This window comes from Zonotrichia leucophrys, unplaced genomic scaffold, assembly GCF_028769735.1.
Source record: "Zonotrichia leucophrys gambelii isolate GWCS_2022_RI unplaced genomic scaffold, RI_Zleu_2.0 Scaffold_320_59343, whole genome shotgun sequence".
In the NCBI taxonomy this organism is placed as follows: domain Eukaryota; kingdom Metazoa; phylum Chordata; class Aves; order Passeriformes; family Passerellidae; genus Zonotrichia; species Zonotrichia leucophrys.
Genome location: NW_026992525.1, coordinates 39,231 through 59,343, shown reverse-complemented (window position 1 = coordinate 59,343; position 20,113 = coordinate 39,231). Strand labels below are relative to the sequence as shown.

The 20,113-nt window shown below is 45.0% G+C and overlaps 1 protein-coding gene across 1 annotated transcript; it reads right to left on the bottom strand.

The window, feature by feature from the left end:
- Positions 1 to 932: 932 nt before the first annotated feature.
- On the bottom strand, positions 933 to 18,125 carry LOC135441512 (hornerin-like; the record flags this gene model as incomplete). Its single annotated transcript, XM_064701068.1, has 6 exons — positions 18,077 to 18,125; positions 15,923 to 15,961; positions 15,188 to 15,220; positions 12,686 to 13,502; positions 3,323 to 3,806; positions 933 to 1,242 (listed from the first exon to the last, which is right to left on the bottom strand). Coding segments are annotated over exons 1-6 (1,702 nt in total), but the record flags the coding sequence as incomplete, so codon positions are not given.
- Between the last annotated feature and the right edge of the window lie 1,988 nt (positions 18,126 to 20,113).

Below are 20,113 nucleotides of genomic sequence, written 5' to 3'. Positions count from 1 at the left end.
AAGAAGAGCAGGAATGAGGAAGAAGAGCAGCAATGAGGAAGAAGAGCAGGAATTGAGGAAGAAGAGCAGGAAATGAGGAAGAAGAGCAGGAATGAGGAAGAAGAGCAGGAATGAGGAAGAAGAGCAGGAATTGAGGAAGAAGAGCAGGAATGAGGAAGAGGAGCAGGAATGAGGAAGAGGAGCAGCAATGAGGAAGAGGAGCAGGAAATGAGGAAGAAGAGCAGGAAATGAGGAAGAAGAGCAGAAATGAGGAAGAAGAGCAGAAATGAGGAAGAAGAGCAGGAATGAGGAAGAGGAGCAGGAATTGAGGAAGAGGAGCAGAAATGAGGAAGAGGAGCAGGAATTGAGGAAGAAAGGCTGGAAATGAGGAAGAGGAGCAGCAATGAGGAAGAAGAGCAGGAAATGAGGAAGAGGAGCAGGAATTGAGGAAGAGGAGCAGGAAATGAGGAAGAGGAGCAGGAAATGAGGAAGAAGAGCAGCAATGAGGAAGAGGAGCAGGAATGAGGAAGAAGAGCAGGACTGAGGAAGAAAGGCTGGAAATTGAGGAAGAAGAGCAGGAATGAGGAAGCAGAGCAGGAATTGAGGAAGAGGAGCAGGAATGAGGAAGAGGAGCAGGAATGAGGAAGAAAGGCTGGAAATTCAGGAAAAAGGGCTGGAAATGAGGACGAAGAGCAGAATTGAGGAAGAGGAGCAGGAAATGAGGAAGAGGAGCAGGAATGAGGAAGAGGAGCAGCAATGAGGAAGAAGAGCAGGAATGAGGAAGAAGAGCAGAAATGAGGAAGAGGAGCAGGAATTGAGGAAGCAGGGCCTGCAATGAGGAATCAGGGCAGGAAATGAGGAAGCAGAGCAGGAACTGGGGAAGAAAAGCAGGAATGAGGAAGAGGAGCAGGAATGAGGAAGAAAATCAGGAATTGCCATGGAGGCGCCGTTACCGCGCTCGGAGTCGCTGTCGCTCAGGGGCTGTTTGGGCTCCTCGTTCCCGTCGCTGCTTCCGGGCTCCTTCCCGGTTCCATTCCCGTCGTTATTCCCGGTTCCATTCCCGTCATTCCCGTCGTTATTCCCGGTTCCATTCCCGGCCTCATTCCCGGTTCCATTTCCGGTTCCGTTTCCGGTTTCATTCCCGTCATTCCCGGTTTCGTTCCCGCCCTCGTTGCCGTCGTTGTTCCCGGAGCGTTTCCGTTTCCGGGGCCCCTCGGGCTCCCAGCGCCCCCCGGAGCGAGCGCGGAGCCCCCGGCGGCGGCCCTGGAATGGAGAGAGAACGTTCCGGAAAATGGTGCTGGGAGAAAGGGGAATAACATGGGAATAACATGGGAATAACATGGGAATAGCATGGGAATAACATCAGAATAACATGGGAATTGAACGGGAATTAAATGGGGATAACATGGGAATAACATGGGAATTAAACAGGAATTAAACAGGAATAACACAGGAATAACACGGGAAATAAATGGGAATTAAGTGGGAATTAAATGGGAATTAAATGGGAGTAACAGCAGAATTAAATGGGAATAGCATGGGAATAACATGGGGAATAACATGGGAATAACATAGGAATCAAATGAGAACAACATAGGAATTAAATGGGAATAACATGGGAATAAACGGGAATTAAATGGGAATAACATGGGAATTAAATGGAATTAAATGGGAATAACTTGAGAATAACATGGGAATAACATGGAAATTAAATGGGAATAACATAGGAATAACATCGGAATAACATCGGAATTAAATGGGAATAACATAGGAATAAATGGGAATAATATGGGAATTAAATGGGAATAACATAGGAACAACATAGGAATTAAATGGGAATAACATGGGAATAAACGGGAATTAAATGGGAATAACATGGGAGTAACATGGGAATAAAATGGGAATAACATGGGAATAACATGGGAATTCAATGGGAATTCAATGGGAATTCAATGGGAATTCAACGGGAATTCAACGGGAATAACACCGGAATTAAATGGGAATAGCATGGGAATAACATGGGGAATAACATGGGAATAACATGGGAATAACATGAGAATAACATGGGGAATTTAATGGGAACTAACATCGGAATTAAATGGGAATAACATGGGGAATAAAATGGGAATAACATGGTAATTAAATGGGAATAACATGGGAATTAAACAGGAATTAAACAGGAATTAAACGGGAATTAAATGGGAATAACATGGGAATTACATGGGAATAACACTGGAATAACATGGGAATTAAATGGGAATAACATGGGAAACATGGGAATAACATGGGAATGACATGGGAATAACATGGGAATAACATGGGAATTAAACGGGAATTTAATGGGAATAACATGGGAATTAAATGGGAATAACATGGGAGTAACATTGGAATAACATGGGAACAACATAGGAATTAAATGGGAATAACATGGGAATAACATGGGAATTAAATGGGAATAACATCGGAATTAAATGGGAATAGCATGGGAATAACATGGGAATTAAATGGGAATAACATGGGAATAAAATGGGAATAACATGGGAATAACATGGGAATAACATGGGAATAAAAGGGTCAGGAATAGGGAAAAACGATGGGAAAAGGGAGCAGGGATTGGAGGGAATAAAATGGGAAAATAAACGGGAAAAGGAGCGGGAAATGGCAGGAATCAAACGGGGGAAAATGGGAAAAGGTGAGGAAAAAATCAGAGAAAAATGGGGAAAACCAAGAAAAAAGGAGGAAAAAAAGGGGGGAAAAGAGGGGAGAAAGGGGGGAAAAAGGAAAAAAGTAGGAGGAAGTGGGAAAAAGGGGAAAAAGTAGGAAAAAGTGAAAAAAAGTGGGAAAAGGGGAAAATTGGGGAAGACAAGGGGAAAAAATAGGGGGAAAAGGAGGGGAAAATATGGGGAAAAGGGGGAAGAAAGTGGGAAAAATGGGGGAAAAAGGGGAAAAAGTGGGGGAAAATGGGGAAAAAGGGGGAAATTGGAAAAAAGTGGGGAAATAGTGGGGAAAAGGGGGGAATAAGGGGAAATCATGGGAAAGAAGTGGGGAAAAGGGGAGGAGGTGGGAAAAATGTGGGGGGAAAAGGAGGGGAAAATTAGGAGGAAAGTGCGAAAAGAATGGAGGGAAAAGGGAATGAAATGGGGGGAAATGTGGGAAAAAATGGGGAAACGGGGGAAAAAGTGGATAAAAAGTGGATAAAAAGTGGATAAATGTGGATAAAAAGTGGGAAAAAGTGGATAAATGTGGATAAAAAGTGGATAAAAAGTGGGAAAATGGATAAAAAGTGGATAAAAAGTGGATAAAAGTAGATAAAAAGCAGGAAAAAGCAGCAGCCCTCACTCACCATGTGCAGGCCGTTCCAGGGCAGCGCTCCCGCTCCCGTTCCCGTCCTGTCCCTCCTCCTGAGGCCGAAGGGACCCCGGCCCATGGGGGGCACCCCCAGCTCGCCGGGAAAATCCCCGGGAAAATCTCCCGGGAAATCGGGAAAATCCCCGGGATAATCCCCGGGATAATCCCCAGGATAATCCCCAGGATAATCCCCAGGATAATCCCCGGGATAATCAGGGAACTGCAGCGCCTGCGAGAAGAGCGAGGGCAGGGCCCGGGGGGAGCCCCAGCGAGGGGACGGCACCGGGAACGGGGACGGGGACGGGGGGCGGCGGGAACGGGGGGGGCACCGGGAACGGGCAGAGCCCAGAGCGGCCCGGGGGGGGCAACGGCCCGGGGGGGGCACAAAGGGGTCACCCCGGGGGGCTCCAAAGGGGTCGTCACGGTCCAGACGGGAGTCACGGGACGAGAAGGAGCCCAGGGAGTCGAAGCGGAAGGAGCTGGAAAAGAGAGAGATAAAAATGAGGTTAGGGATGGAAAATGGGAATAAAAATCAGGATTAGGACTGGAATTACTTCTTACCCTGGAGAAATGGGAATAAAATTGGGATTAAAGCAAGAAAAATGGGAATAAAAATCAAGATTAGGGCTGGGAATGGGGGCTCCAAAGGGGTCACCCCGATCCAAACGGGAGTCACGGGAGGAGAAGGAGCCCAGGGAGTCGAAGCGGAAGGAGCTGGAAAAGAGAGAAATAAAATTGGGGTTAGAGCACGAAAATTGGGAATAAAATTGGGATTAGAGCTGGGAATGGGAGGTTTAAAATTGGGAATAAAATCGAGATTAGGGCTGGGAATGGGAGGTTGAAAATTGGGAATAAATCGGGATTAGAGCTGGGAATGAGGAGTTGAAGGGAAACCCCCCAGGAGGGATCCCAGGAGTCCCGCAAGGAGAAGGAGCCCAGGGAGTCAAAGCGGAAAGAGCTGGAAAAGAGAGAGATAAAAATGGGGTTAGAGCTGGGAATGGGAGGTTGAAAAATGGGAATAAAATCGAGATTAGGGCTGGAAATATGGGGAAAAAATTGTGATTAGGGTTGGGAATGGGAGGCTGAAAAATGGGAATAAAGATCAGGATTAGGGCTGGGAATGGGGGCTCCAAAGGGGTCACCCCGATCCAGACGGGAGTCACGGGAGGAGAAGGAGCCCAGGGAGTCGAAGCGGAAGGAGCTGGAAAAGAGAGAGATAAAATCAAGATTAGGGATGGAAAAAATGGGAATAAAAATCAGGATTAGGGCTGGGAATGGGAGGTTGAAAAATGGGAATAAAAACCAAGATTAGGGTTGGGGAGGGATCCCAAGAGTCCCGCAAGGAGAAGGAGCCCAGGGAGTCAAAGCGGAAGGAGCTGGAAAAGAGAGAGATAAAATCAAGATTAGAGCACGAAAAATGGGAATAAAATCAAAATTAGAGCTGGAAAAATGGGGAAAATATTGTGATTAGGGTTGGGAATGGGAGCCTGAAAAATGGGAATAAAATCGGGATTAGAGCTGGGAATGGGAGGCTGAAAAATGGGAATAAAATCAAAATTAGAGCTGGAAAAATGGGGAGAAAATTGTGATTAGGGTTGGGAATGGGAGGCTGAAAAATGGGAATAAAGATCAGGATTAGGGCTGGGAATGGGGGCTCCAAAGGGGTCACCCCAAGAGCCAAAGGGATCGTCCCGATCCAGACGGGAGTCACGGGAGGAGAAGGAGCCCAGGGAGTCGAAGCGGAAGGAGCTGGAAAAGAGAGAGATAAAATCAAGATTAGGGCTGGAAATGATTCCTTTTTACCCTGGAAAAATAGGAATAAAATTGGGATTAGAACTGGGAATGGGAGGTTGAAAATTGGGAATAAAATCGGGATTAGAACTGGGAATGGGAGGTTGAAAATTGGGAATAAAATCGAGATTAGAGCTGGGAATGGGAGGTTGAAAAATGGGAATAAAATCGAGATTAGAGCTGGGAATGGGAGGTTGAAAATTGGGAATAAAATCGAGATTAGAGCTGGGAATGGGAGGTTGAAAATTGGGAATAAAATCGAGATTAGAGCTGGGAATGGGAGGTTGAAAAATGGGAATAAAAACCAAGATTAGGGCTGGGAATGGGAGGTTGAAAAATGGGAATAAAATCGAGATTAGAGCTGGGAATGGGAGGTTGAAAAATGGGAATAAAATCGAGATTAGAGCTGGGAATGGGAGATTGAAAAATGGGAATAAAGATCAGGATTAGGGCTGGGAATGGGGGCTCCAAAGGGGTCACCCCGATCCAAACGGGAGTCACGGGAGGAGAAGGAGCCCAGGGAGTCGAAGCGGAAGGAGCTGGAAAAGAGAGAGATAAAATCAAGATTAGGGCTGGGAATGGGAGGCTGAAAAATGGGATTAGAGCTGGGAATGGGAGGTTGAAAATTGGGAATAAAATCGAGATTAGAGCTGGGAATGGGAGGTTGAAAATTGGGAATAAAATCAAGATTAGAGCTGGGAATGGGAGGTTGAAAAATGGGAATAAAATCGAGATTAGGGCTGGGAATGAGGGGTTGAAGAAGGGGAAGGGATCCCGGGAGTCACGGGAGGAGAAGTAGCCCAGGGAGTCGAAGTGGAAGGAGCTGGAAAAGAGAGAGATAAAATTGGGGTTAGAGCTGGAAATGATTCCTTTTCACCCTGGAGAAACAGGAATAAAATTGGATTAGAGCAAGAAAAATGGGAATAAAGATCAGGATTAGGGCTGGGAATGGGGGCTCCAAAGGGGTCACCCCGATCCAAACGGGAGTCACGGGAGGAGAAGGAGCCCAGGGAGTCAAAGCGGAAGGAGCTGGAAAAGAGAGAAATAAAATTGGGGTTAGAGCGGGGAATGGGAGGTTGAAAATTGGGAATAAAATCGAGATTAGGGCTGGAAACATGGGGAAAAAATTGTGATTAGGGTTGGGAATGGGAGGCTGAAAAATGGGAATAAAATCAGGATTAGGGCTGGGAATGGGGGCTCCAAAGGGGTCGTCACGGTCCAGACGGGAGTCACGGGAGGAGAAGGAGCCCAGGGAGTCGAAGCGGAAGGAGCTGGAAAAGAGAGAGATAAAATCGAGATTAGAGCTGGAAAATGGGAATAAAAATCAGGATTAGGACTGGAATTACTTCTTACCCTGGAGAAATGGGAAGAAAATTGGGATTAGAGCAAAAAAATGGGAATAAAAACCAAGATTGGGGCTGGGAATGAGGGGTTGAAGAAGGGGAACCCCCCCAGGAGGGATCCCGGGAGTCCCGAGAGGAGAAGGAGCCCAGGGAGTCGAAGCGGAAGGAGCTGGAAAAGAGAGAAATAAAATTGGGGTTAGAGCTGGGAATGGGAGGTTGAAAAATGGGAATAAAATCGAGATTAGAGCTGGGAATGGGAGGTTGAAAAATGGGAATAAAAACCAAGATTGGGGCTGGGAATGAGGGGTTGAAGAAGGGGAAGGGATCCCGGGAGTCCCAAGAGGAGAAGGAGCCCAGGGAGTCGAAGCGGAAGGAGCTGGAAAAGAGAGAAATAAAATTGGGGTTAGAGCTGGAAATTATTCCTTTTCAACCTGGAGAAATAGGAATAAAATTGGGATTAGAGCAAGAAAAATGGGAATAAAAACCAAGATTGGGGCTGGGGAGGGATCCCGAGAGTCCCGCAAGGAGAAGGAGCCCAGGGAGTCGAAGCGGAAGGAGCTGGAAAAGAGAGAGATAAAATCAAGATTAGAGCTGGGAATGGGAGGTTGAAAATTGGGAATAAAATCGAGATTAGAGCTGGGAATGGGAGGTTGAAAAATGGGAATAAAACTCAGGATTAGGGCTGGGAATGGGAGGTTGAAGAAGGGAAACCCCCCCAGGAGGGATCCTGAGAGTTCCAAGAGGAGAAGGAGCCCAGGGAGTCAAAGCGGAAGGAGCTGGAAAAGAGACAGATAAAATTGGGGTTAGAGCGGGGAATGGGAGGCTGAAAAATGGGAATAAAATCGAGATTAGGCTGGAAATATGGGGAGAAAATTGTGAATTAGGGTTGGGAATGGGAGGCTGAAAAATGGGAATAAAGATCAGGATTAGGGCTGGGAATGGGGGCTCCAAAGGGGTCACCCCGATCCAGACGGGAGTCACGGGAGGAGAAGGAGCCCAGGGAGTCGAAGCGGAAGGAGCTGGAAAAGAGAGAAATAAAATCACAATTAGGGATGGAAAAAATGGGAATAAAAATCAGGATTAGAGCTGGAAATGGGAGGTTGGAAAAAGGGAATAAAATCAGGATTAAGGGCTGGGAATGGGGGGTTGAAGAAGGGAAACCCCCCCAGAAGGGATCCCGAGAGTCACGGGAGGAGGAGACCAAGGAGTTGAAGCAGGACCTGGAAAATGAGGAATAAAATCAAGATTAGGGCTGGAAATGATTCCTTTTTACCCTGGAAAAATAGGAATAAAATTGGGATTAGAACTGGGAATGGGAGGTTGAAAAATGGGAATAAAATCGAGATTAGAGCTGGGAATGGGAGGTTGAAAATTGGGAATAAAATTGAGATTAGAGCTGGGAATGGGAGGTTGAAAATGGGAATAAAAACCAAAATTAGGGCTGGGAATGAGGGGTTGAAAATTGGGAATAAATCGGGATTAGGGCTGGGAATGGGAGGTTGAAAAATGGGAATAAAATCGAGATAAGAACTGGGAATGGGAGGTTGAAAATTGGGAATAAAATCGAGATTAGAACTGGGAATGCAAGGTTGAAAAATGGGAATAAAATCAAGATTAGGGCTGGGAATGGGAGGTTGAAAAATGGGAATAAAATCGAGATTAGAACTGGGAATGGGAGGTTGAAAAATGGGAATAAAATCGAGATTAGAGCTGGGAATGGGAGGCTGAAAAATGGGAATAAAATCGAGATTAGAGCTGGGAATGGGAGGTTGAAAAATGGGAATAAAATCGAGATTAGGGCTGGGAATGGGAGGTTGAAAAATGGGAATAAAATCAAAATTAGAGCTGGAAAAATGGGGAAAAATTATGATTAGGGTTGGGAATGGGAGGCTGAAAAATGGGAATAAATCGGGATTAGAACTGGAAATGGGAGGTTGAAAAATGGGAATAAAAATCAGGATTAGGACTGGGATTCCTTCTTATCCTGGAGAAATGGCAATAAAATTGGGATTAGAGCAAGAAAAATTGGAATAAAAATCAGGATTAGGGCTGGAATTTTAGGACAAAACCTCAAAAAATGCCCCCAAAACTCCAAAAATGACGGGGGAAAATGGGGATTTTTGGTGCTAATTAGGGGTAATTAGTGCTAATTAGCTCCCACCTGTGGTGCTGCTCGGGGCCATCCCCAGGGCTGCCCTCCTTGGCCAGCAGATCCAGTCTCTGCTTGATTTTTGGCTGCTTCTAAAACCCTCTGCTGTTCCCTCAACTCCCTAAAATCCCTAAAAAAAATCCCCTAAAATTCCAAAAAATTCCCTAAAAAAAATCCCCTAAAATTCCAAAAAATTCCCTAAAAAAATCCCCTAAAATTCCAAAAAAATCCCCTAAAATTCAAAAAAAATTCCCTAAAAAAATCCCCTAAAATTCCAAAAAATTCCCTAAAAAAAATCCCCTAAAATTCCAAAAAATTCCCTAAAAAAAAATCCCTAAAAAAAAATCCCCTAAAATTCAAAAAAATTCCCTAAAAAAATCCCCTAAAATTCCAAAAAAATCCCTAAAAAAATCCCCTAAAATTCCTAAAAAAAATCCCCTAAAATTCCAAAAAATTCCCTAAAAAAATCCCCTAAAATTCCAAAAAATTCCCTAAAAAAAATCCCCTAAAATTCAAAAAAATTCCCTAAAAAAATCCCCTAAAATTCCAAAAAATTCCCTAAAAAAAATCCCCTAAAATTCCAAAAAATTCCCTAAAAAAATCCCCTAAAATTCCAAAAAATTCCCTAAAAAAATCCCCTAAAATTCCAAAAAATTCCCTAAAAAATTCCCTAAAAACTTTGGAATTTCTCCCAGAAAAAAAAATCCTAAAATTTCAGCTTTAACCGTCCCCAACCACTTCAAACCCTGGGAAAAGAGTGGAATTTTGGGACAAAACCTCATAAAAAACAGCAAAAACCAGCCCAAAACTCCAAAAGTACCAGGGAAAATGGGGATTTTTGGTGCTAATGAGGGGTAATTAGCGCTAATTAGCTCCCACCTGTGGTGCTGCTCAGGGCCATCCCCAGGCTGCCCTCCTTGGCCAGCAGATCCAGTCTCTGGTTGATTTTTGGCCGCTTCTAAAACCCTCTGCTGTTCCCTCAACTCCTAAAATCCCTAAAAATAATCTCCTAAAATTCCAAAAAATTCCCTAAAAAAAAATCCCCTAAAATTCAAAAAATTCCCTAAAAATTCCCCTAAAATTCAAAAAATTTCCCTAAAAAAAATCCCCCAAAATTCCAAAAAAATTTCCCTAAAAAAATCCCCTAAAATTCAAAAAAGTTCCCTAAAAAAAATCCCTTAAAATTCCAAAAAATTCCCTAAAAAATCCCCCAAAATTCCAAAAAATTCCCTTAAAAAAATCCCCTAAAATTCCAAAAAATTCCGTTAAAAAATCCTCTAAAATTCCAAAAAATTCCCTAAAAAAATCCCCTAAAATTCCAAAAAATTCCCTAAAAAAATCCCCTAAAATTCCAAAAAATTCCCTAAAAAATTCCCTAAAATTCCAAAAAAATCCTAAAAAAAATCCCCCAAAATTCCAAAAAATTTCCTAAAAAAATCCCCTAAAATTCCAAAAAATTCCCTAAAAAAATCCCCTAAAATTCCAAAAAACTCCCTAAAAAAATTCCCTAAAATTCAAAAAAATTCCCTAAAAAATTCCCTAAAATTCCAAAAAATTCCCTAAAAAAATCCCCTAAAATTCAAAAAAGTTCCCTAAAAAAAATCCCCCAAAATTCAAAAAAACTCCCTAAAAAAAATCCCCTAAAATTCAAAAAAATTCCCTAAAAAAAATCCCCTAAAATTCCAAAAAATTCCCTAAAAAAATCCCCTAAAATTCCAAAAAAATCCCTAAAAAAAATCCCCCAAAATTCCAAAAAATTCCCTAAAAAAATCCCCTAAAACTCCAAAAAATTCCCTAAAAAAATCCCCTAAAATTCAAAAAAATTCCCTAAAAAAATCCCCTAAAATTCCAAAAAATTCCCTAAAAAAAATCCCCTAAAATTCAAAAAATTCCCTAAAAAAAATCCCCTAAAATTCCAAAAAATTCCCTAAAAAAATCCCCTAAAATTCCAAAAAATTCCCTAAAAAAAATCCCCTAAAATTCAAAAAAATTCCCTAAAAAAAATCCCCTAAAATTAAAAAAAATTCCCTAAAAAAATCCCCTAAAAATCCAAAAAATTCCCTAAAAAATCCCCTAAAATTCCAAAAAAAATCCCTAAAAAAATCCCCTAAAATTCCAAAAAATTCCCTAAAAAAATCCCCTAAAATTCCAAAAAATTCCCTAAAAAAAATCCCCTAAAATTCCAAAAAATTCCCTAAAAAAAATCCCCTAAAATTCCAAAAAATTCCCTAAAAAATTCCCTAAAAAAATCCCTAAAAAACTTGGAATTTCTCCCAGAAAAAAAAATCCCAAAATTTCAGCTTTAACCTTCCCTAACCATTTCAAACCCTGGGAAAAGAGCAGAATTTTGGGAAAAAATTTCATAAAAACCAGCCCGAAACTCCAAAATTGACGGGGGAAAATGGGGATTTTTTGTGCTAATTAGGGGTAATTAGTGCTAATTAGCTCCCACCTGTGGTGCTGCTCGGGACCATCCCAGGGCTGCCCTCCTTGGCCAGCAGCTCCAGTCTCTGCTTGATTTTTGGCTGCTTCTAAAACCTCTGCTGTTCCCTCAACTCCCTAAAATCCCTAAAAATAATCCCCTAAAATTCCAAAAAATTCCCTAAAAAAATCCTTTAAAATTCCAAAAAAAATTCCCTAAAAAAAATCCCCTAAAATTCCAAAAAATTCCCTAAAAAAATCCCCTAAAATTCCAAAAAATTCCCTAAAAAAAATCCCTAAAATTCCAAAAAATTCCCTAAAAATTTCCTAAAAAATTCCCTAAAAACCTTGGAATTTCTCCCAGAAAAAAAAATCCTAAAATTTCAGCTTTAACCTTCCCTAACCACTTCAAACCTGGAAAAGAGCAGAATTTTTGGACAAAATTTCATAAAAACCAGCCCGAAACTCCAAAAAAGACCGGGAAAATGGGGATTTTTTGTGCTAATTAGGGATAATTAGTGCTAATTAGCTCCCACCTGTGGTGCTGCTCGGGGCCATCCCAGGGCTGCCCTCCTTGGCCAGCAGATCCAGTCTCTGGTTGATTTTTGGCTGCTTCTAAAACCCTCTGCTGTTCCCTCAACTCCCTAAAAAAATCCCCTAAAATTCAAAAAAATTCCCTAAAATTCCAAAAAATTCCCTAAAAGAATCCCCTAAAATTACAAAAAATTCCCTAAAAAAAATCCCCTAAAATTCCAAAAAATTCCCCTAAAATACCAAAAAATTCCCTAAAAAATCCCCTAAAATTCCAAAAAATTCCCTAAAAAAAATCCCCTAAAATTCCAAAAAATTCCCTAAAAAAATCCCCTAAAATTCCAAAAAAATCCCCTAAAATTCAAAAAAAATTCCCTAAAAAATTCCCTAAAAAATTCCCTAAAAACTTTGGAATTTCTCCCAGAAAAAAAAATCCTAAAATTTCAGCTTTAACCTTCCCTAACCACTTCAAACCCTGGGAAAAGAGCGGAATTTTGGGACAAAACCTCATAAAAACCAGCCCGAAAGTCCAAAAATGATGGGGGAAAATGGGGATTTTTGGTGCTAATGAGGGGTAATTAGTGCTAATTAGCTCCCACCTGTGGTGCTGCTCGGGGCCATCCCCAGGGCTGCCCTCCTTGGCCAGCAGATCCAGTCTCTGGTTGATTTTTGGCTGCTTCTAAAACCCTCTGCTGTTCCCTCAACTCCCTAAAATCCCTAAAAAAAATCCCCTAAAATTCCAAAAAATTCCCTAAAAAAATCCCCTAAAATTCCAAAAAATTCCCTTAAAAAAATCCCTAAAAAAATTCCCTAAAATTCCAAAAAATTCCCTAAAAAGAATCCCCTAAAATTCCAAAAATTTCCCTAAAAAAAATCTCCTAAAATACCAAAAAAAATCCCTAAAAAATTCCCTAAAAAATTCCCTAAAAACTTTGGAATTTCTCCCAGAAAAAAAAATCCTAAAATTTCAGCTTTAACCTTCCCTAACCACTTCAAACCCTGGGAAAAGAGCGGAATTTTAGGACAAAATTTCATAAAAACCAGCCCGAAACTCCAAAAATGACGGGGGAAAATGGGGATTTTTGGTGCTAATGAGGGGTAATTAGTGCTAATTAGCTCCCACCTGTGGTGCTGCTCGGGGCCATCCCCAGGGCTGCCCTCCTTGGCCAGCAGATCCAGTCTCTGGTTGATTTTGGCGATGATGGAGTCGGGGTTGGAGCTGGAGGAGCCCAGGGCGGATCCCGAGGTGGAGCTGGATCCGAAATTGGTTCCTGATCCAAAATTGGTTCCTGACCCAAAATTGGTTCCTGACCCAAAGGTGGATCCAGAGCCTGAGCCAAAGGTGGATCCAGCAGATCCTGAGCCAAAAGTGGCTCCTGAGGCAAAAGCAGCTCCAGATCCTGAGGCGAATCCGGATCCTGAGGCGAAATTGGTTCCTGATCCCGATCCGAAATTGGTTCCTGAGCCAAAACTGGTTCCAGATCCTGATCCAAAGGTGGATCCAGCAGATCCTGAGGCAAAGGCAGATCCAGATCCTGATCCAAAAGTGGCTCCAGATCCTGAGGCAAATGAAGCTCCAGATCCTGAGGCAAAGGCGGCTCCAGATCCTGATCCGAAGGTGGATCCCGATCCCGATCCAAAGGTGGATCCTGATCCAAAGGCGGCTCCAGACCCCGATCCAAAGGTGGATCCAGTGGATCCTGACCCAAAGGCAGCTCCAGACCCTGATCCAAAGGCAGATCCCGATCCAAAGGCAGCTCCAGATCCTGATCCAAAGGCGGATCCCGCTCCGAACGCCGCTCCCTCAGCGGATCCCAGCCCCAGCTCGGCCTTGGGGGGGTCCCAGGAGCCGCCCGGGGCTGCCCCTCCCCCGTAGGAGCTGTAGGAGCCTCCGGTGGGGGCCGAGCTCTGCGAGGGGTAGAACTCGTAACCCTCGTAACCTGCAGGGAAATTAATTAATTAGCTCGTTAATTCATTAATGAGAGGGTCATTAAGGGGGGATTGAGGAGTTACAGGGGTGGGAGCTTGGTAGGAACAACCCTGGGCTGGTTCCAAGGGGATTTGGGGGGTGTGGAACCCATAACCCTCATAGCCTGCGGGGAAATTCAGTAATTATGTCATTAATGAAATCATTAGGGGGTCATTGAGGGGGGGATTGAGGAGTTACAGGGGTGGGAGCCCGGCAGGAAAAGCTCTGGGAGGATCCCAAGGGGATTTGGGGGTGTAGAACCCATAACCCTTGTAACCTGGGGGGAAATTCAGTAATTAGGTGATTAATTAATTGATTAGGGGGTCATTGAGAGGGGGATTGAGGAGTTACAGGGGTGGGAGCCCAGCAGGAACAACCCTGGGCTGGTTCCAAGGGGATTTGGGGGGTTTAAAACTCATAACCCTCATAGCCTGCAGGGAAATTCATTAATTAGTTAATTAATGAAATGATTAGGGGGTCATTGAGGGGGGATTGAGGAGTTACAGGGGTGGGAGCTCGGTAGGAACAACCCTGGGCTGGTTCCAAGGGGATTTGGGGGGGTTTAAAACTCATAACCCTCATAGCCTGCGGGGAAGTTAATTAATTCGTTAATTAATGAGAGGGTCATTGAGGGGGGATTGAGGAGTTACAGGGGTGGGAGCCCAGCAGGAACAACCCTGGGCTGGTTCCAAGGGGATTTGGGGGGGTTTAAAACTCATAACCCTCATAGCCTGGGGGGAAATTAATTAATTAGTTAATTAATTAATTAATTAGGGGGTCATTGAGGTGGGGACTGAGGAGTTACAGGGAGGGGCCCAGCAGGAAAAATCCTGGGCTGGTTCCAAGAGTTATTTGGGGGGTGTAGAACTCGTAACCCTCATAGCATGGGGAGTAATTAGTTAATTAATGAGTTAATTAATTAATGAGAGGGTCATTAAAGGGGTTATTGAAGAGTTACAGGGGTGGGAGGAAAAGGAAAAGCTCTGGGAGGATCCCAAGGGAAAAAGATTCCAAAGGAATTTGGGGGATGTAGAACCTGTAATCCTCAGAGTCTGGAGATTAATTAGTCAATTAATTAATTAATTAATTAGAAAGTCATTAGGGGACAAATTACTTGAAGAATTTGAGGGGCGGGATCCCAGCAGGAAAAGCTCTGGGAGGATTCCAAAGGGAAAAAATTCCAAAGGAATCTGAGCCTTTGTAGGCTGGGAAGTAATTAATTAATTGGTTAATTAGGGGATTAATTAAAGAGTTACAGGAGGGGGAGCCCAGTGGGAAAAACCCTGGAAAAAATGAGGAATAAAGGGAAAAAAAGGGGAAAAAAAGGGAAAAAAGGAAGAAAAAGGGGGGAAAAAGGGAAGAAAATGGGAAAAAAAGGAGGAATAAGGGAAAAAATGAGGGGAAATGGGAAAAATAGGAGAAAAGGATGAAAAATTTGGGAAAATAAAGGGAAAAGGGAGGGGAATACTGAGGAAAAAATTGGGAAAAATAGGGGAAAAGGAGGAAAAAAAATTGGAAAAAATGGGGGGAAAGAAGAAAAATTAGAGAAAAATGAGGGGAAAATGGGAGAAAAAAGGAGGAAAAAGGCAGGAAAAGAGGCAGAATTGGGGAATTTGGGAATTGGGAATTGCCAAGGATCTGAGCCCTCACACCCACCTTGCCAGCTGCTCGTGTTGGTGCCGTAGGAACCTGGAAAAATGGGAAAAAATGGGAATTTTTAATGGGAAATGCTGAAATTTGGGCTGAAATGGGGAATTTGGGGATAAAACAGGAAGGGGTTGGGATTTGGGGGGTTTGGATGGAATTGTGATGGGTTTGGAAAGGAAAAAGAGGAAAAAAGGGAAAAAAAGGAGGAGAAAAAATGAGAGGGGAAGGGATGAAATAAAAGGGCAGAAAAAAAGAAAAAATGGAGGGAAAAACCTCAGGAAAATGGGAGTAATGCAAAATAATGGAAGAAAAATGAGAAAAGGGGGAAAGGGGAAGAAAAAGGGCTGAAAAAGGGAGAAAAAAGGAGGGAAAAGAGGAAATTTGAGAGAAAAGGGGAGGAAAAAGGGGAAGGGAGAAAAAAGGGGAAAAAGAAAAAGGGGGAAAAAGAAAAAAGGGAAAAAAGAAAAAAAGGGAAGAAAATTGAGAAAAATGGGAGAAAGGGAAAAAAGAGGAAAGAAATGGGGAAAAGGAGGAGAAAAAAGGGAGAAAAAGTGGGAAAAAGGGGGAAAAACAAGAGGAAGGAAAAGGAAGAAAAAGGGAGGAAAAAGGGGAAGGGAAAAGGAGAAAAATGGGAAATCAGGAAAATGGAGAAAAACAGGGGAAACAAGGAAAAAGAAAAGGGAAGGAAAAGAGAGAAAAAAAGGAAAAGTTGGGAAAAGTTGAGGAAAAGTTGGGAAATCTCACCCTGGGTGCCGGTGGCCCCGGTGCTCCAGGTGCCATAGCCTGGGGAAAAGGAGGAGCTGTCAGCAGGGAAGGGCAAATTCCCAATTTTCATGGGCACAATCCCAAATTCCAGCCCCAAAATCCAACTCTGATCCTAAAATCCAGCCCTGATCCCAAAATTCAGCTCTAAAAGCCAGCCCTGATCCCAAAATCCAGCCCTGATCCCAAATTCCAGCTCCAAAATCCAGCCCTGATCCCAAAATCCAGCCCTGATCCCAAATCCAGCCCCAAAATCCAGCCCTGATCCCAAAATTCAGCCCTGATCCCAAATTCAGCTCTAAAATCCAGCCCTGATCCCGAATTCCAGCCCCAAAATCCAACTCTGATCCTAAAATCCAGCCCTGATCCCAAAATTCAGCCCTGATCCCAAATTCAGGTCTAAAATCCAACCCTGATCCCAAATTCCAGCCCCAAAATCCAGCCCTGATCCCAAATTCAGCTCTAAAATCCAGCCCTGACCCCAAATTCCAGCCCTGATCCCAAAATCCAGTCCCAATCCCAAATCCCAGCCCCAAAATCCAGCCCTGATCCCAAAATTCAGCCCTGATCCCAAATTCAGCTCTAAAATCCAGCCCTGATCCCAAAATCCAGCCCCAAAATCCAGCCCTGATCCCAAAATTCAGCCCTGATCCCGAATTCCAGCCCCAAAATTCAGCCCTGATCCCAAATTCCAGCCCCAAAATCCAACTCTGATCCTAAAATCCAGCCCAGATCCCAAATTCAGCTCTAAAATCCAACCCTGATCCCAAAATCCAGCCCTGACCCCAAATTCAGCTCTAAAATCCAACCCTGATCCCAAATTCCAGCCCCAAAATCCAGCCCTGATCCCAAATTCCAGCCCTGATCCTAAAATCCAGTCCCAATCCCAAATCCCAGCCCCAAAATCCAGCCCAAAACCCCAAATCCAGCCCTGATCCCAAATTCCAGCCCTGATCCCAAATTCCAGCCCTGATCCCAAATCCAGCTCCAAAATTCAGCCCCAATCCCAAATTCCAGCCCCAAAATCCAGCCCTGATCCCAAATCCCAGCCCTGATCCCAAATTCCAGCCCTAAAATCCAACCCCAAAACCAAAATCCAGCCCTGATCCCAAATCCGGTCTCAAAATCCAAAGTGAGCCTGGGAAAGAAGCCAAGCCTGGGGTAAATAATAATTAAAAAAAAAAAAAATATCAGGGTGGATTTGCCCTTTCCTGATCCCTTTTGGCAGGATGAGGAATCCAGGGGGATCCTGAGGGAAATTCCAGGGAAATCCTGAGGGAAATTCCAGGGGGATCCTGAAGGGATCCAGGGAAAATTCCAGGGAGATCCTGAGGGAATTTCCGGGGGAATTCTGAGGGGGAATCTACGGGGAATTTCCAGAGAGAATCCTGAAGGGATCCAGGGGAAATTTAAGGGGGATCGTGAGGGAACTTCCAGAGAGAATCCTGGAGGATCCTGAAGGGATCGAGGGGAATTTCCAGGGAGAATCCTGAGGGGATCCAGGGGAATTTCCAAGGAAAATTCTAAGGGAATCCTGAGAGGATTTCCTGGGGGAATCCTGAGGGGATCCAGGGAGAATCCTGGGGGGATCCAGGGGAATTTCCAGAGGAAATCTTGAGGGGATGCTAAGAGGATTCCAGGAGGGAATTTCCAGGGGAGATGCAGAGGGCGGTCCCGCTGAAGAGGGGACAGGGATCCCCTCAGGAGGGGCCACGGGACGTCCTGAGGAGGGCACGGCACCCCCAGGAAGGGGACACGGGACCCTTCCAGTGCCGCCACGGTTGGGACGGGTCCGGACGAGGGAAACTGAGGCACAGACGGCGGGGGCGGGGCCGCGGCCGCCATTTTGTGTCGTCTTCAGAAATGGGCCCGGCGCCATTTCCGCCCCCCCAGGGCACGACCCCCCCATAACCCCTAACAGCCAATCAGCGCCGCTCTAGCGGTGAGTGACGTGGCGCTCATCCAATCAGAGACGCCGGCGCCTCACGGAGAGGCGGGCGCTGCGCTTCCCGCTGAGCTGGAGCTCTCCCCCGGCACCCGCCGGTAACGGAGCCGGTGCTGAGGCAGCGACGGGAAGGAGCCACCGCCACCCCGGGGGAGCGGCAGCACCGCGAGGCCACCCTGCCCGGCTCTTACCACCGTATCCCGGCTCCATCGTCGCCACCTCCGCCCGGCGCCGCCGCCGCTTCACCACCTCAGCCGCCTGCGCACGCGCACTATCGTCCTCCTCCTGTTTGGCCCCGCCCACAGCACTCCTGATTGGTTGATCTCCTCAGGGGCGCTGCCCGCCCGTAGCTCCCATTGGCCAGGCTGGTTCCCGCCCTTGATTTGATTGGTGGAGAAGCTTCCCCCGAAGGCACGGCCTGTCAATCACGGACGTTCTGGCTCCTGATTGGACGGCACCGCAGGGCGCGCCCCTCGCCGGCCGTGAGGGGAAGGCGGGGCCGCCATTGAGTCCCCGGGGCCGGGAGCTGAGCGGCCCCGAAGCGAACCCGGGATGGCCCCGGAGCGGCCCCTCCCAGTGCCAATGTCCCCAGTGCCTCACAGTGAGTGTCCCCAGCCCCTCAGTGACAGCGTCCCCAAATCCCCTCACGGACCCCAAATGCCCTCAGGGTCACCAAATTCCCTCAAAATGTTCCCAAATCCCCTCATAGTATCCCCAAATCCCCACAGGGTCAACTAATTCCCTCACAGTTTCCTCAAATCCCCTCACGATGTCCTCAAATCCCCTCACAGTGCACCCAAATCTCCTCAGGGTCCCTAAATCTCCTCACAACGTTACCAAACCCCTCAAAATGTCCCCAGATTCCCTCAGGGTCACCAGAACTCCTCAAAATGTCCCTAAATCCCCTCACAGTGTCCCCAAATCTTCTAAGTGTCCCCAAAACCCCTCAAAATGTCCCTAAATTCCTTCAAAATGTCCCCAAATCCCCTCAGGGTCCCCCAAATCCCCTCAAGGTCCCCCAAATCCCCTCTCAGTGTCACCAAATTCCCTCAAAATGTCACCAGATCCCCTCACAGGGTCCCCAAATCCTTTTTCCCATTATTTTTCCATCCTTTTCCCTCCGTCTCCCCAGTCCTTTTCCATTCCTTTTTTTCCCATTTTTTCCCCATTCTTTCCTCTCCCTTTCCCATCATTTTCCCATCTCTTTTCCCTCCTTTGTTTCTATTTTTTTTCATCCCTTTTCCTCATACCTTTCCCATTTTTGGCACCAATTTCCCCAATCCTGAAGAAATTCTTCCATTCCTGACAAAATTTCCTCAATTCCTGGCAGAAATTCCCCTTTCCTGAGAAGAATTTCCTCCTTTTTTTGCACAAACTTTCCCAATCCTGAAGAAATTTTCCCCATCCTGGAGGGAAATTTCCCTTTCTCAAGGAGAATTTTCCTGAAGGAAGTTTCCCATTCCTGAAGAAATTTCCCCAATCCTGAAGGAATTTCCCCATTCCAGAAGAAATTTTCCCAATTCCTGAAGGAGAATTTCCCTTTTCTGAGAATTTCCCCATTCCTGAAGAAATTTTCCCTTTTTCTGATGGGAATTTCCCCATTCCAAAATGAATTTCCCCATTTTTTTGCACAAATTTCCCCAATCCTGGCAGAAATTTCCCCATTCCAGAAGAAATTCTTCCATTTCTGATGGGAATTTTCCCATTCCTGAAGGATTTTCCCCATCCCAAACCCCAAATTCCCCCCCAAATTCTTCATTTCCTCCCTCAAATTCCAACATTTCCCCAATTTTGGGCAGGAAAATCCCAACCCCACCCCCACCAACACCCCAAAAAAATGGGAATTTTGTATTTTGGGGCTTTTGCAAAGATGAGAAATTGGGATGAGCTGAGCTGGAGTCCTTTAAAATCCACAGAAATTCGGGAATTTCCTCCCAATCACAACGGACACAACGGCACCGAACGCTCAGGGCAGGGAAAAACAGAGGGAAAAATGGGGAAAACGACAGGAAAACATCAGGAAAACAGCAGGAAAAGGAACCACAGCCACGGGAAATCCTGGAAAATCCTGGGGGAGGAATTCCAGCCTTGAACACCTGGAAAAATGCCCAGTCCTGAGGGAAAAATCCCAAAATTCCAGCTGGGAATTCCCAAAAATCCCAGCTAGAAATGCCTCAAATCCCACCTGGAAATTCCAAAAATCCCAGTCAGAAATTCCCAAAAATCCA